We start from the raw sequence: 17,759 nt of genomic DNA on the forward strand, positions 1-17,759 counted from the left end.
TTTGATCAAATCAGTATATTCTGAAAAGAAACAACATTCCAGGTCGTACATTCATCTTAATAACTTAGTAACTTAATAAAAAAAAAACTGAAATTCTTCCCATTAATCACAAATATTACTTTTTCCCATCTATGTAAGTCCAACTTGTGTGTGAACCAGATCTATATAACATTTTCTTTGATCATCCATTCCCAAATTAAGGTTGTAACAGCATTCTGGGATCAAAAAAATAATTCTCTGGTAAGCTTTCCATAACTGTAACCATTTTTGGGGACTCCCATAGGTATATAGTTCTGTGTATAAAGAGCATCTGTGAAAAAGCAAACCATTGCAATAAAGAATTAGCTCCAACTCTCATAATACTTTCAAAGTTGTAATATTATCTTGGAGTTTGAGGAGCTGCATGTTAAGCTAGTTTGCGATTCATTTTAGGGGTGGGTTTTTTCAAGAAAATGTTATACTTCGACAATGTAGCAATTTATTATGATGATTTAAATCCAGCTTTTGAGATAATTGTTAGCCTTTCTTATGACTAAAGTTGGCCATGTAGCTTTAGATCATATAATGATAAAAAATTGATAAATGCAATTGTAAATATATAGTTCAACTATATTGAATAGTCCTAATATAGGCAGTGTCAATTCATATGGATCACGGGTGTCAAACTCTTATCGTGTCACATGACGTATTGTGACATTTTTTGCGTTTGAGGAGCCGGTGTGGGCGTGCCCTGCGTGTGACCCATCCGGCTCGCAGGCTGCTGGTTTGACACCCCTGATATGGATATTGAATCCCATGAAATGGTCATGTATTTGAAATCACACTATTCTAAGTGACACGACTGTGGAAAATACAATAATTGATTCCTGTTCAACCGAAATAGGCAATGAAAAATTTGTAAATATAAATGTTATATGTATGTTAATGAAATATTACAGTAAAGGACAAAAAGAATATACTTATAATTTAACTTTATGGTTAACAAAGTCACAGAGTAGTTTTGGAAAGCAAAATAAAAACAAAAAATATATATTCTAGATTCAGGCATTCAGCATTTCATCTTATTTTACTATTGCTATAACCATGTTCTTATTGTTCAATTACATCAATTTTTGTTTTAATACAACAACAACAAACCTCTTTTTTAACTTGTTATAGTATTGTTTATTTCTGATGGAATCTTGTTTTTCTCTATTTTGCACCCACAAAGATTAGTGGTGTCTAAAACCTCGATGGTGCATGCAGCTAGATTCAACTGTGCAAGAGTTAGCCTCACATTAACTGAATTTTGAGTGCATTAAATGTGACCTGGTATCAATTTACAATTCACATTAAATCAAATATCACATTATTTTAACTCATACTAATCATGACCCATCTGTAGTAATTCTTGTGATACATATATTAGAACAATTCTTCTTAGCAATCCTAGCTATTTAGACCATTTTTTATGATTGTGTCACCCAATGCTTGCTCAACAGGTCATAATGAAATTCATTGACATTATTAGCTAAATTTTAAATAAAGAAATAAGTTCATTAAACATCCTGCATCAAATATGCATGATGATATGGTTGAGCTCACACATTGCACTAAGCCAAAATATGGTTTATTTGATATAGACTTGAAATGCTGTATAAATCCAGTCTTTGTGATTTGTAAAATCACTATGTGGATTAACACAATATATGAAGTCAGTCTGTGACTAAGGAGGGATTGGATAATGCTTACAACAGGCGATAAGAGTAGGTAGGTTTTAAAAGGTAAAGTGAGAGATTGCAATTTTTCAGCTATTAAAATATTTATAAGGTTCTTTTTTCCTCATTTTCAGTTTATTAGTAATGTAGCAGTACAGGGGAAAGGAAAACAATAAAGAAGAATTGCTTTAACAAAAACAATGCAAGCTGAGACAATATTAAGGTCATTAAATGAATTCAAATAAGATTGGTCAAGTGATTGATAGTGTCAAACTGCCGCCCTCAGGCCGGATGTGTCATGTCAAAACCGCACCCACCCCATTGCTGGCAATGGAAAAAAAGTTGTGATATGTTGCGACGTGTCACGTGACATTGCAAGTTTGACATCCCTGGTTAGAAGCTTGAACCTAAATATTTCCACTGCTAAAATATGTGACGTCACTTATAAAGATGAAACATACAATTCTGACTACATTCTGAATCAGAGGGTGATTAATGCAATCTGTTTCATACATGAGGAGGATGTACTTGTAATTTTTGTCTTCTTCCTGGTGTCTTCTATAAATCTTGGAAACATACAGAAATCAACAATTGTCAAATATGTATTCATGCAAACTATCGGTTTTCATTTTAGTAGTTTCTATGTGCACTGGGAAAAGTCACAGATTTCCAAGAATGAAAGTTAAGGAGTAAAAGATACCCCTTCTTGTTTGCAACTTATTTTGAGAGTTCTTAGAGATTGATAGACTGTGTGACTTGTGATTAGGTAATAAACAAGTAATAAATATCACATGTTAAGAGAACCAGAGGAATTGGAGGACTTTGTTTCTAGCTCAGATTAACTTAACTCAATGAATCACAAGCTAATGTTCTGCTCTATTTGTTGTGCCTCTAAGGAAAAGCTTGTTGGGCAAAGTAGCTTTACATAGTCCAGTGGTGGCGAACTTATGGCACGGGTGCAAGAGGGGGCACTTAGAGCCCTCTCTATGGGCACGTGCGCCGTCGCCCCAATCCTAGGCCTTCAGCTGCATTTTATAAAACCTTTTCGCTTTAGGCCTCCGCCGCCGTGTGCAAAAAAAAAAAAAAGTTCAATCAATCAATTTCAACTTCTCGCGGGAAAAAAAGGTCTTGCAAAGTTGGAATTGACTGATTGAACTTTTTAGTCCCACCTAATCTGCTGTTACCACCATAGCCACGCGCACCCAATGGGCCACACCCACCCAGCACTCGACAATGCATAAATGGATTCTGGGTTGCAGTTTGGGCACTCAGTCTCTAAAAGGTTCGCCACCACTGACATAGTCCTTTTGTAACTCTACAATACACAAGAACTTTGGATACTCCTCTACTTTGTTTTTTGACTTAGGAGCCTCTACTAAGCATTGGAAGTACAGTAATCCTAACTATGTATCCAATAGGAATTTTTATATCAATAAAACAGGATCAGGAATAGTCTTTCAACTACTCAGCTAATCAATTTAAAACACTTCCTTTTTATTTTATACATGGATACTTGTTTTAAGAAATTCAGAATGAATAATAATGGTAAGTGCCCCTAAAATGAATGTTGTACATTTGTAAAAAAATTATAAAATTCTCAGTTTCAAAATGAATTCCTAAAGATTCAAAATTGCAATCATAATTTGCTTACTAAAGTGATAGCAAATGAACCACTGTATCAGGTAATTAATATGTCTTTATTTGTTGCAGTGGTAACAGTACAGCAAAACTCTAGTTTGATGGACTATTAGGGAGAATGTATCTCCTTTAAATCCAAAAGTTCATTAAAACAATTTGATGTAATTTACACATTTTGTACACTTTTGTCATTTATATAATTATATAACAATTTTATACAAAGGGGGTAAACTGATGAAAATTTTATTATATATTTATCAATCTATATTATTTCTTACCACCTATAATACTAGACTCCAGAAGGTATAAAAAAACATAAAAATAACCCAAACAATAAAACATCTTAAAATGCTTTCACTCAAAGTAAAATAAACTTCCCTCCCCCAAGCCTATTAATGCTTTATGGGCAAGAAACAGTTATAGGTGGTAATATTAAGAAGCCCATCTTAATAAAATTGCTTTCGCAGCCTTGCAAATGTCAGGAATGAGAGGACCCAGACACACTTTTGGAGGTAAGGTGTTTCAAGTATCAGCACTATCACAAAGGCCTGTCATTTGATTCATGGCCCTCCCATGTTCATGAGAATGGGACTTTGTGCTGCACCCCTGTAGAAAAACTGGTAAAATGGACAGAATCCTTTGGGAAAAGGTAGTTACCATTAACAAAAGATGTAAAAAAACCATTATTGCAGTAATTACACAAATTAAGACAAACAACATAAATTGCATCAGTTGTCTAGATTGAGTTGGAAGACAACAACCTGTTACCTGTTGTTGAAGGTAAAATGTTGTCTTTGTATACATATCTTTCTCATATTACAAGTCAGCTTGGTAGTTAATGTTATTTTTCATACAGAACATTTTAAGTGTTTTTGAAGGAAAGTGGCATTTATTTATTACATTTATATGCCATCCGTTTCAATGCCAAGCAATTCAACTGCATGTCCATCTTGCTTCTCAATATAATGTAGCAATTATGGTTTGTTCCATGATGGCTGAGTTCACATATCACATTTCACAAGGCTAAAACCAAGCAAGCCACATTTAGATTTAAAGCAGTATGTGAAGCAATCATTACAATTTAGTGGAGCAGTAGAATTTTTCAATGTAAAAAATAATATTTTCATAACTGGGGAAGATATCCAAGGTTTAAAGATGAGATAGTTTTGGGATATCTGGCAATGTGGCTAAGCTTAAAGACCTTGCCTAAGTCAGATGTTGCTGATGTTTACAATTACTATGATAAAATCACAAGCTAATGAGTAATCTTGATGCAGAATTTAATCCTTATTTATTAGCTGAGTTTGAAACTAATGTGTGGCCTTTTGTTTTACAATAAGGTTTTCTGCAGGAAAGAATACACCACTACTCAATTTCCAGTCAATCCAAAGGAGCAGTGCTTAATGCTGTAGCATTTATCCATGGGTTCTCTAAGCAGCTAAGAGTCTTAAGACATGGCCCATTGTTTTGCAGAACATTTTCTTCATTTATTGGTTCCTAAATTTGGTTCTGAGCAACCTTTCCACTACAACTGGGAATTAAACAGTATCCTTTTTGGAAAAATAGTTACATAATTCCGTCCAGCAGCAGCCCATTCAAGGCAAGTAGAAAAGAAGAGGTTGGATATATGTAAGCATTCTTCTGAATGGGCTCTTCTTTAGATGGGTGATAAATTATTACAAATCATGCACGAGAGCAGTTTCCAAGCTGGAAGTTTTGCAAGAGCAAATGTAGATCGTGAAAACTAATGTGGAAATGGTAGATTGAACTCAGAAGTGTCTTATACTAGCTGTGGGTAAAACCTAAAGACTCCATAATAAAATCCTGTAGAACAGTGTTTCTCAACCTTGACATTTTTAAGGCATGTGGACTTCAACTCCCAGAATTCCACAGCCAGCATTGCTGGCTGTGGAATTCTGGGAGTTGAAGTCCACATGCCTTAAAATTGTCAAGCTTGAGAAACACTGCTGTAGAATTAGCAACGCAGCCAATTCTGGGTTGGAAAAAAGTCCCCTATACATTTTGGTAAGCCATGGTTTGTTTAATGGCAGTTGGCTAAATATTTGAAGTCACAAACTATGGCTTAAACTCTACACAAAATTATGGTTTAGTGACTGGAGATTCAGACATCTTCCCATGCAAGCATAGTTTATGTTGCTGGCAAATGGTAAATTTAGAGGATCTATGACGGGGGTGTCAAACTGCCGGCCTATGGGCCGGACACATCACAAAACCGCATCCACCCCATTGCCGGCAATGGAGAAAAAGTTCTGATACGTTGCACGACGTCACATGATGTCACAAGTTTGACATGTCTGATCTATGACAATTCGCCACAGCCAATTTGGCACGGCCAACTCACTTTGGGAAAACTCGCTGTGGGACAAGAGTTACACTAATATTTATTTATTTATTTATTTATTTATGAGACTTATATACCGCTGTAAGTGCAAGCACTCTCTAAGCGGTGTACACCAGTAAGCAATGTATATATATATTTACATTGCCCCCAACAATCTGGGTCCTCATTTTACCTACCTCGGAAGGATGGAAGGCTGAGTCAACCTTGAGCCGGTGAGATTTGAACCGCTGACCTGCTGAACACAGTCAGCTAAAGTGGCCTGCAGTACTGCACTCTAACTGCTGCGCCACCTCGGCTCTTATATCAATATCAAAGAAATGGTAGAATAGAATCATTAAAGAAAGGATGCAAAAGGAGGGACAGAATGAAATATGAATGAATGGCAAAAAATTAAAATATTTTTTATTTATTTTAAATAATTGAATTGTTAAATTGTCCTGCGGCGAGTTGTCCTATGGTAAATTGGCTGCAGCGAGTTGTCCCATTCCAAAATTTAGATATTATGTTACACAATGTGCTTCTTTGTGCTTTCTCAGCATATTATGTGAATCAGTTATTATGGTTTGTAAAATAGCCATGGTTAATAGCACGGTATGGTGGGAAAACCGAATCACAGAACCATACATCACATGGCTTTTTGACCCTTGGTTTCACTAAATCTTATAACAGGATGGGAAGGACTGGTTCATTTTTAATAGCTGGTTGATCTTAATGACTTCATTGCACCATGACATACAGCTCAGTAATGGTGTTAGGCAAGCAAAGAATAAATGAAGTAGGGAGGATTCCTGTGACTCATAATTCCAAGACCCTGGGCCAAATTGTTGTGCAAATTCCCTTCTGTGTGCCTTTTCCTAGCTACAGATCAGGTTGATAAGAGCAAGTAGTTGTTCATTGATGTCACTTCTTCAATTCTCCCAATTCTTTCCTTCAGTCCATAGTTTCCTGCAGTTGTACATTCTTTCAGGGAAATTGGAGGGATAGACTGCAGAAAAACTGGTCAATATCTGTACTTGGTTACTTTAATCATTGCTGAGGTTTCCCATAGGGCAGTAGAGATGATAAGATTTAATGCCATAATCGCAGGGGTGTCAAACTGTCGGCCTGCGGGCTGGATGCGTCCTGGCAAAACCATGCCCACCCATTGCCGGCAATGGGGAAAAAGTCATGATACGTCACGTGACGTTGCAAATTTGACCCCCCCCACACACACACACATAATGCAACAATGTCCTAAGGAGAAAAGTTAATAGATTCATAAAGGAACATTTTGTCATACTCATGAACTACTTTACATATAAGATTTCCCTGTATAATCTGGGAATTTCCAGTATCAATTAATGTTCCATATCTGGCTCCCAAATCCATATTGTTTGGCCTCACAGTTTTAAAAACTCTGCAATTTCCCACCAGGTTTTGGTGGCAAATAACTTTAAAAGCTGTTGAGTCTTTGCTTAAGTTTTGCAAAACAACAGCGCTGTCCTTGCCTTCTTTGATAATATTTCATTATTGTCTCCTCACTATGCAAAAACTGTAATCAAAGAAAAGAGTGCAGGCTGCAGCTGCCGAAAACAGTGCTTGTCCCTTTCTCACCAGACATTGTTTACTAGAAAAATTTGCGGTCTTCAAAGCTTCTCTAATGCTGATTGATTTTGTGATGTGTCTCAAAACTGCTTTTGTATTTCCAAGAGTAATTCTTTATATCCTGAAAGAGGGTTGCGCTCTGTATCTCTTATTCAAATAGACTGAAGGCACAGGGGGAAAAAACATGGTAGTCTATAAGAGCACAGATAACATTTGGGGTTTCTGGGTTTTTTTTTTTTTTTCTTTCTGTAATACAACTTACAAAGAGGCAGAAATGTGCCACCAGACCTAATGTGTTGAATAATATTCAAGTCTGCTTATTTTAGTTTCACTGATTAAGAAAAAAACTGCTATGTATTTGGAATACATAAGGAGACTTTCTTGATAGTTTCTGTCAGGACTTTTTTTCTCATAGAACATCCAGAACGAAGTTCCGGCACCTTTTTTGGATGGAACCTTGTAGGGTAGGCAAGGCGGGTTGTAGGACGTGTGTGAGTTCCGGCACCTTTTTTTTTTTTTTTTTAAGAAAAAAAAGCACTGGTTTCTGTAAGCTTAACACTTTTCACACCTCTTCCTCTTCACTGAAGATATTGGGATAATCTCATACAAGTGACATCTTTGCTGTTCTGCTCAACTGGTATCTTGTTTTTGGACTGCAATAAATTTAATCTCAGATAATAAATACTTGTAATTAAGGACCTATTTGCTAAAAGTTACTAATTTTACAAAAGAAAATGGCAGTGTTTGTATATCACGATGTGGCCTGTTTGGTTGTGATTTAGTATGTTATATTAAAGCAGTTATTCTGATTTGTAAACTTTGATTTATGATACAACATTTTAAGTGAACCCCTGCACTTTAACAAATTGCTATCAAAACAAAAAAGTGTTATGTTATTAATTTAATTGTAGAAATGAATCAACCATCATTGGAGCAGACCGATCAACATTCATGAGATTACTTAAAGTACACTTGCGTATAGATCAAGTCCTTTGTTTTTCCATTTTAGTATTAGTCTATCTCCTAGACTTTTAATTTGCTAAAATGTGCAAAACCAATTTCTTTCTTGAATGAGAAGTACAGAGTATTTGCATGGTTTACTGTATGCTGGTTTGACAATGTTCCTTTGGATCTATTTGCTTGCTAAACCAACGACCTAAGCCAAAACAACTGTTGAAGATGAGCACTGTGTTTTAATGAGGGCTGCCTAGCCAGTAAAAAGAAAAAAGAAATCTTTCATGATAATCCTATAATTACATTCTCTAGATTTACTAGGCCAGGAAATTCTTTTACAGTAATGCTTTGACTGTAAAACGTCTTATTGACTTAGACAATCTGGACGGAGGAAACCAAACATTAGAATCAAACAAGCTTTCTATTTCTTTCTGGATCAAAATAATTGCAGGTTCACAAACTGTCAAGTTCTAAAACGTTGTTTTTATATTTAGTCTATTGCTATTTCAGGTACCTATATGTATTTTTGGAAGTTTACAGTTGAACTAGACAGTTTATGCCTTAGATTTGTGAACTGCAGCGTTGTAAAAATGAAAATGCAATAGACCTGACTATTCCGGTCTGTCATTTTATTCCATAAATAGAGTACAGGTAAATTTACTTAAGCAGAATAATCTATGGATATTGATGAAGTCTTTAGTTATTCGTGGATTTTAAAGCTAAAAATAAAGACGTTTTTACATGAGAATTCTGCATAAAGCAGAAACATTGAAACCAATTTTCTTTCAGTGTAATGGCTTTAAACTGTTGAAAGGCTTAAGACATCCATTGGAAGGAGCTTTTCTCTCACTCCTTTTCCTGGCTCCTCAGTTCAGGCCATCTAAAGAAACTGTTACCTCATTTACGTAATCCCATTTGTATATCTGCCCATCTCACTTAGTGGCTCTGGAGAGGCATGCTTTGTCAGTAGCTGAAACAGAAGTGAGCAGGTAAAATTCACAGGAGCTGAGTCAATTCCTTTTTTCTCTTCCTAGTGGGATGAATTGGTATGCAAAGTTATTAGGTTTTCTTTTATCTTGTTTTTTTCCCCTCTTTGATATGAAATGGGGTGAGGAATTTTATTTATTTATTTATTTCTGCAATCCTGGGCAGTGATTTCTGCTCTTTACTTTTGAATCAGTGCAGAAGATTGTGGATTGCCTTCAAATTGTCTCAAAGGGTTTGGTGAGTGAAACCGTAATAGTAGGTGGTGGGTTCTTTATATATCCTTGATTTTGCTTTAGTCAAACATTGTGCTGTGGCAAAATACAGCTTCTTTCTCTGTGGGTTAGCATGATAGCAGCCAATGTTTTATTCAACAAACTATGGGTAACCATGATGCCTGAAACAGGTCTAATTACACATGAATTTATCTTCAAAAGAATCACTGTTCAAACCCAATTCAGGCCAAGACAACTCAGAGTTGTTTACACCCCTTTCTGCTGTTGTACTGTACTTGTTTGCCTTTGATCCTTCATTTGTAATTTTGCTGCTTTTTATTGATGGCAGATGTGACGTCTGTGTTTTTCCTCCATGCTGTGTTGTTTCACAGCATTTTGGGCTTTTTCCATTCCTTTTCATATCTTTCCAGAACTCTGTTAGAGCTCTTTGTTAAGCCACGGAGCTCAAACATAGCTACAGAACAAACCCCCACAAGACAACTGGAATCCCCATTGAGCATAACTAAACCTCAGTAAGTAAATTAGAGAATTAAGGACAGGATCTCTCTTTTTATTTCTGTCAGATTTTCTGTATTTTGGGAGCCAGTTGCTGAATTAAGGGTTTGCTTCTACGTGGGGAAGTTGGCTTTTATTTTTATGAGGGGTCCTTGATGCTCTCTGGGCTTGCTTGTTTTCTTGCAGACATTTCATTACCCAAACTAGGTAACGTCATCAGTGCTAATGAGCACCAAAGGCCTCTCAGGTCAACCCTGAGCTACAAGTATTCTCCTTTATTAGCTTTTATTTTTAATTTTTGAATGCTGGGAGTTCACTGGAACCTGTATCTTGTACATTTAAAAGCAGCAGAACTGCTGCATTATAGTTAACTGAGGAGGAGGTTTAGTATTTATTTTTTTATTGGTGAGAATTGCATTTGGATTCATTCATTTGAATTTTGGCTTGGAAAAAAGATTTCCATCCTGCTTCGAGTGGCAGAGCCTCTTTGAAGTTATTTAAGTCCCTTTGGAATCAGTAACCGTGTTGCAGCCTTCTTGTTAAGAGCATTTCAGTGTTAAAGTATAATTGGCTGTTTTCAAAAAGAAATATTAGAGTCTTGGTGGTCCACATATACCTTTTACCAATGAATGAGACTAAAATTGCCGCTCAGATATCTGGCCAAACTTAGTGGGAACTGTACATTCCTCCCTGAAGTTTTAAGTTTGGAATTGTTCTGCATTTAAATGTCGAACTGCCACTAAGCATGTATAGTTGTATGTCACATATTCAATAATATCCTCACAGGATTTTGGAGGTTATGGATTTTATGATGTTCTCTTTTTGTCTGTTCTTAATGAGATATAAGGTGCTCTGGTTCAGTCTCTTTAATCTTAGTGTGTTCCTTCTTTCTACACAGCAAGAGGTGTGGTACCTTGGGAAGAAAAATGAGTGTCTTGCATTAAATTCACCGGAAATGAAATATTTTCTTATCCAGGATATGAAATCTCCATTGTTTGTAGAAATAACCAGAGCTTTGAATGCACAGAAAATGCCTAACCTTGCTTAATCTTGTCATTTTAGATGCTTCCCGGTATGAGTTTCCTGAAATGTTCTTAATGGACGTGTGCTTATCCCACATAAATTATTTCATCAAAGTTCTTGTTAAATATTCTGTAATGCAACCATTCTAGATTAAGGTGTCTTAACATGTAGTTTATGTAAGAAAAGTTTTAATAGTGTTCAACTATCTTTCAGCAATGTCATTTGGGTACTTTTACTGCTTTGTATGTATACTAAATGAGCTTGCCTTGGTTTTCAAGTGAACATTGAAATGATGATGTTTGGAACACCAGAATATCAGTGATAATCAATGATTATTGAAAGGTTCTTAACACTTTTGAATGCTGAAGAAATAGAAAAAGATTCTCAAAATTCATGTGGAATTTTGTCTCATTTGGACTTTCTGTGGAATATGAACCATCAGCGTAAACTCTTCTTCGTGTTATAAACATCCCATAAAAGGCATTTTGACACTACGACATTCTCATGAACTAGCCATTCCAATACATATTTTTTGGTTTATGGTTGTTTTTCCATCATATACATATGTATGTATCATACATATTTTTGAAAAGTCACTATGTAGATTTACTAGAACAAAGCAATAGGATTAACTAAATAGATATTCCTGTATTTAAGACAGATAGTTAAGAAGTAACTGTTTCCAAGATAGTTATATTTTCTAAAAGCTTGCTAACTTTCTCAGTTACAAAAATTAATCATCTTGGCCTTAGTGTGATGTGCACAATCCAAAAAATATTAATATTATGTTATGGTGGCGCAGTGGTTAGAGTGCAGCACTGCAGGCTACTTCTGCTGGCTGCCTGCAGTTTGGCAGTTCGATTCTCACCGGCTCAAGGTTGACTCAGCCTTCCATCCTTCAGAGGTCCGTAAACTGAAGACCCAGATTGTTGGGGGTAAGATGCTGACTCTGTAAGCCATTTAGAGAGGGCTGTAAAAGCACTGTGAAGTGGTACGTAAGTGTAAGGGCTATTGCTATTTAGCCTCCATATTGAATCTCTCTATATAGGCAGTCCTTGACCGATGACCACAATTGGGACCAGAATTTCAGCTGCTAAGCAAGGAAGTTGTTAATTGAATTGTACCTATTATATAACCTTTTTTATCATGGTTGTTAAGTGATTAAAAGAGCCGAGGTGGCGCAGCAGTTAGGATGCAGTACTGCAGGCTACTTTAGCTGACTGTGTTCAGCAGGTCAGCGGTTCAAATGTCACCGGCTCAAGGTTGACTCAGCCTTCCATCCTTCCGGGGTAGGTAAAATGAGGACCAGATTGTTGGGGGCAATGTAAATATATATATACATTGCTTACTGGTGTGCACCGTTTAGAGAGTGCTTGCACTTACAGCAGTATATAAGTCTCATAAATAATAAATAAATCACTGCAGTTGTTAAAGGAATCACTCAGTTATTAAGCAAATCTGGCTTCTCCTGTTGACTTTGCTGGTTGGCTGGTAAGGTTGCAAATGGTGATCACATGACCTTCCATGCCACAATGGTCATAAATATATACTAGTTGCTAAGTGCTTGAATTTCGATCAAATGACTGGAAATATTGCACTAATGGTAAGTGTGAGGATTGGTCATGAGTCATTTTTTATTGCCATTGTAACTTTGAACGGTTGCTAAACGAATGCTTGTAAGTTGGATACTATTTGCATCCTAATGTAGATTTTGGATTTCTTTATTTTGAAGACTGCTGAATTTCCTAGCATAACAAATATAGTTCTTTTTGCTCGGTGAAATGTGCTTTTGATTTGCCTGTTTGATTTGCCTGTTTGAGAGGAAGTCTGCTCCATCGGAAATTTGGTGTGCTTAGAGCACTAGGATGTAGAGCACCATTTATGTTCCAACCAGTATTTTTCTGGCATATGGGCATCATTTAAATTCATATTTATTTTTGACTGCAAAAACAGAACCGGATTGAGTTTGGGATTTTTAGCATTTCTGAAAGTAGTTTCAGAATGGCCTCCTCTTATACCTTGATGTGAATAAGGTGAAATCAGAATAAAACACAGTGCAAATTATCAAATATTGTTCAACATATATTGTGTGCAACTACTAAGTGAGGCAACTTCTTTACTCCCACATCTGTTTTTCAGAACATTACATAGAATGTCATTGTTTAACTCAACCAGTTTTAATGGTTTTTACATTTAGTATCTGTAGAAATCATATAGATATAAAATTAGTTGCCGACACTGAAACCACAGCCCACTCCACTTTTCCTCATATTTTTTTTTGCTGTGTTGAAGGTTATGTAAGCATTTCCAAAATATACCTCACATGTTTTATGTGCTGAAAGAGGAAATATCTGTAAATTCAACTTTAAAAAAGAATCCTTTTGTTCCTTAAAAACCTCATAAAGTAGAAATACGTGGTTGTAAACAACTTGTCTTTCACTCATATTTTCAGAAGACCCAGTTGATAATTTGATAACCACATTTCCCAATTATATGTAGCTAAATGCATAGTTTGCTGTGGAACTCCATTGGGCAATAATTTTATTCAGGAGCATAAAATCATGAAATTATACTGATAGCATTCTAGCTGTTTCTCGCTAGAACTGGAGATTGAGACAAATAAAAACTTTTCTCCAACTTGCAAGTCTAGCTTGATTTACAGCAGGCCTCCTATCCTGATGAACAAAGTTCTATTGTACAGAGGTGCCAATTCAGCAGCTTGCCAGGCATTCAGATGTTGGCATTTATTTTGGGGTTTAATAAGCTAATTCAGTAACTGCTAGTTTTAACCAGCTGTTCCAAGTGGCATGGCAAAGGATACTGTAGCTGAAACTTTTCCAAAGTATAACACTTCTTTCAGGGAGGGATCCTGTAGAGCATACAATGGGTTCAAGGTCCTTCTGTAAAATTGGAGGAGAAAAAAAGAGTGAAGTAGATAAAATGATCTTCGGAGTGAAAATTAAACAATCTTGAAATTGTGGTCTGATAACAGTTTGGATTCTTCTGTTTCTACCCCTTCTAAGTCATGTGAATTTTGTAAATGGAAAAAGTTTGAGGTCTATCAAGCAGCAGATAACATAGTGGAACCCTTTTCAGCAGTTGCTTATCTTTTGTCCGTTTTAATGCTGATTTGGGTGCATAAACAGGATGAAAATAACAGTGGTAGGAAAATTCAGTAGCTAGAATCAGTTACTCTTATAAATGTTGAGACTCTAGAAAGAGTACAGAGAAGAGCAACAAAGATGATTAGGGGACTGGAGGCTAAAACATATAAAGAACGGTTGCTAGAATTGGGTATGTCTAGTTTAACGAAGAGAAGGACAAGGGGGGACATGATAGCAGTATTCCAATATCTCAGGGGCTGCCATAAAGAAGAGGGAATCAAGCTATTTTCCAAAGCACCTGAAGGCAGGACAAGAAGCAGCGGGTGGAAACTAATCAAGGAGAGAAGCAATCTAGAACTAAGGAGAAACTTCCTAGCAGTGAGAACAATTAATCAGTGGAACAGCCTGCCTCCAGAAGCAGTAAATGCTCCAACACTGGAAGTTTTTAAGAAGAGACTGGACAGCCATTCGTTCGAAATGGTGTAGGGTTTCCTGCCTGAGCAGGGGGTTGGACTAGATGACCTCCAAGGTCCCTTCCAACTTTACTACTATTATTATTATTATGTATCGTCCCTAGGTGACTTCTGTTTTTGCAGAAAAATCAAAGTTCTTACAGCAAGGATACAAGCAAACTAGCCTTTCTTTCCTTCTTTCTTTCAGCAAGAAAAGTATTCACACTGTGAACTTAAGAAATCTCCATAGTTCCCCTGTTGAAAACTTCTTTTCTGAATGTATTGATGCCAAGTATATCAGACAATAAAAATTTAGAGTGTTTTTCAGTTAGAAAACAGAAAAGCCTGAAAGGGAGGGGAGTCATTTATAAAATTGGGAAATGAAGTTAGTACATTGAATGCAGATCTGGTGTGGCCTTTACTCTTCTAATTTTAATCCTTGTCAACAATTTGCAGGCACTATTTTCAGAGCGATTATCAAGCCTTAGACAATTGTTGTTTAGCATCCTTATTTTCTTTTTCTGGCAGATGCCTATTCCACCTCTTCCAACGAAAATGGAGCAAAATCTGATTCTGTGGCTAATTTGCAGCCCCACACGTCCCTTAATTCCATCCAGAGCTCCCCTGGTCCAAAGCGTTCAACCAATACCCTGAAAAAATGGCTAACAAGTCCTGTACGTCGACTGAACAGTGGGAAAGCTGACAGCAACATCAAAAAACAGAAGAAAGTACGTGAAGGAAGGAAGAGCTTTGACCTAGGTTCCCCCAAGCCTGGAGATGAAACCACACCTCAGGGAGACAGTGCCGATGAGGTACAAGTACACTTTGCCATTATATTTTTAAGAATACTAACTTGAGCCTAACATTTTCATTTCTGCTATTCTGCTTTTCAATAGCTGATTAAAAATCATGATTGACAGTCTAATCTAGACTACATCCACACACCCTTTTTGTCCCAGTGCCAAGTTTATCTACCAGACATAGTCTTTGTCTCAAGAATCTGAAGCAAGTGGTCCAGTAGGGGAGTGGTATTTTCATTTGGAAAAGGAAATAAATGTCTCTGTGAACATTCTGGCTTGTGCAGAAGAGGAGTCTCAAGGACCTTAGTGACCTGAAAAGCTCCAGTTGGATTGCTGCAGGACCATCCCCACCCCCCACCTGCATTGAGGTCTATAACTCCATTCCCACTTCTGCTTTACCCTACTGGAAAGCACAGTGCCTCCCTAGCAGCCAACATTCTCTCTTCTTTTTTTTTTCTTGTTAAGCTGAAGAAGTAGGAATAATAATTTTTGGAAGATGTTTCACAAGGTTGCTTTTTCTATCAGTAACCTCTGCAGTGTTCTTTGTCTCCTCTCCAGGAGGCAGGGAGCCTTGCTTAAAGGAGAAGCAACAGCATCCCTGTACCTGCTCTTCTGGCCCCACACCTTCAAGGCAGTCTTTGAACAGCCACAGTCCCACCCTCATGTGAGGTTGGCCCTGTTTTACAAGTGTGGCAGGAACGGTGTGTGGGTAGTGATTTTCAAAGTGGTGCGTTTTCTTCCTGTCTTAAGCATATCACTGGGCATGTGGGGAAAAGACCCCAGTTTAATGCTGAGATTGAGCACTGATGACAGGAACTGGGTGAATCGCTCTTTTGTTGCCGTGAATAATACTTGAGTGAAACAATGAGTAAAGTAGCGTTTAGACAATGGAAGTAAATGTGTGAAAACTCATTCTCACATATATTATTTTCTTATTCTAATTTTGGCTCCGTATTATGGGGTGACTCGGTACTTACTCTTCCACAAATAGAAGATTGGTATAGAAGGAAGGTCACAGAAGAGCATGGGGTTGTTGTTTTTCCTGCTATCCCTAAAGTTTCTATCATTATGTCCCACAGTATTTTCCCAATTCTCAAGAAGACTGTAGGAGGAGTTGCCTTAGTCGGGGAGAAGCAAGAATTTATTCATTTATTTGATTTTTGTACACTGAATTCAAATTAATTTTGATATAATAAAACATAAAACTGATTTTATTTTGTGCGGTTTTCTTTTAATCCTTAGTCAGATATTTGGACAGATTTTTTCCCTTTAAATTTTTCATGTCTTTGTAAACATGATTCTCTTGCTTTCAGAAGAGCAAGAAAGGGTGGGGCGAAGATGAACCAGATGAAGAATCTCATACACCACTTCCTCCTCCAATGAAGATTTTTGATAATGATCCTACACAAGATGAGATGGTAAGGTTCTAACTTTCATTTCTCCTTGGGATGACTTCATTAAAAAGAAGGGGGGGAACTCCATTAGGATCTAAAACATCAAGTTTGTTATATGTGGTTTTATTTGTTGATGCTTTCCTAGGCAAAAAATGGAACTGAATCATCTACTTTCAAAATCTTGGTTATACAGTATATTTAAGTGCATTGATTTCTTATTTCCTGCTTAAGTCTTTATAATTTAACCTGCCTACATTTGTAGCTTGATTTTTTTACTTTCATACTTTTTATAGGTATTAAATGATGCTTCATTTGTTTTGTTTGGACTTTTAGACTTCTTAGCAGTCAGACCTCTTAATTGTTTATTAAAGTTCAGTTAATGACCAAGAAAATTCTGGATACAGTAAACTCTCCTGAATTCTGAATATAGGGAAAATGTTGCATTCACTTTGGGCATTATTCTATTACCATCTTCTTCTATAAGCTAAGAGTAATTTTTAAAATCATACCCAAATGCTTCCCTGCTACAACAACAAAAAAAAAAAACAAGGAAAGAATTGTCTCATGGAAGAATATTTTCTCCTATTGATCTTGTCAGTGGGAATTCTTAAACTTTTGGTGAACATATTCGGATCCTAAGAAAGATATCTGATAGCTATTATTTTATAGCAATTGATCATCAACTAATTTTAAACAACTCCTCTCATCATCTCCAGCTTGTTTGAAGCCATGTATAATATAAGAATTTGATTCTACCATTCTCTGTTTGTATATTACTCATATCTTCTAGTCATTAATTTTCTTTTATCACTTATCTAGAATTGATAACTGGCAGAAGTCTGCCTTATTTCTCTCTTGAGCATCTTTATTAATATGTCAAAATTGTCTAATCTTCATATAAAACATTTTTAGTTATTCTTTATCTAGTAATTCATGAGGCATCCTGCATTGTGGAAAGTTAGATAACAATTCTGCAGCAGCTTTCCTAACAAATTCAAAAGTGCTAAGTAAGTTATTCACTCGCAGTTCACCATAG

General features: G+C 36.4%; 1 protein-coding gene across 1 annotated transcript in view; it reads left to right on the forward strand.

Moving 5' to 3' along the window:
• Positions 1-17,759, forward strand: part of KALRN (kalirin RhoGEF kinase) — a 315,007-nt gene that overhangs the window by 235,154 nt on the left and 62,094 nt on the right. The window contains 2 exon segments of the mRNA XM_039323763.1: positions 15,058-15,341; positions 16,643-16,747. Coding sequence (XP_039179697.1) covers positions 15,058-15,341; positions 16,643-16,747 — 389 coding nt within the window.

The sequence above is a fragment of the Crotalus tigris genome, unplaced genomic scaffold (assembly GCF_016545835.1).
Source record: "Crotalus tigris isolate CLP2741 ecotype Arizona unplaced genomic scaffold, ASM1654583v1 scf7180000024282.1769268, whole genome shotgun sequence".
In the NCBI taxonomy this organism is placed as follows: Eukaryota; Metazoa; Chordata; class Lepidosauria; order Squamata; family Viperidae; genus Crotalus; species Crotalus tigris.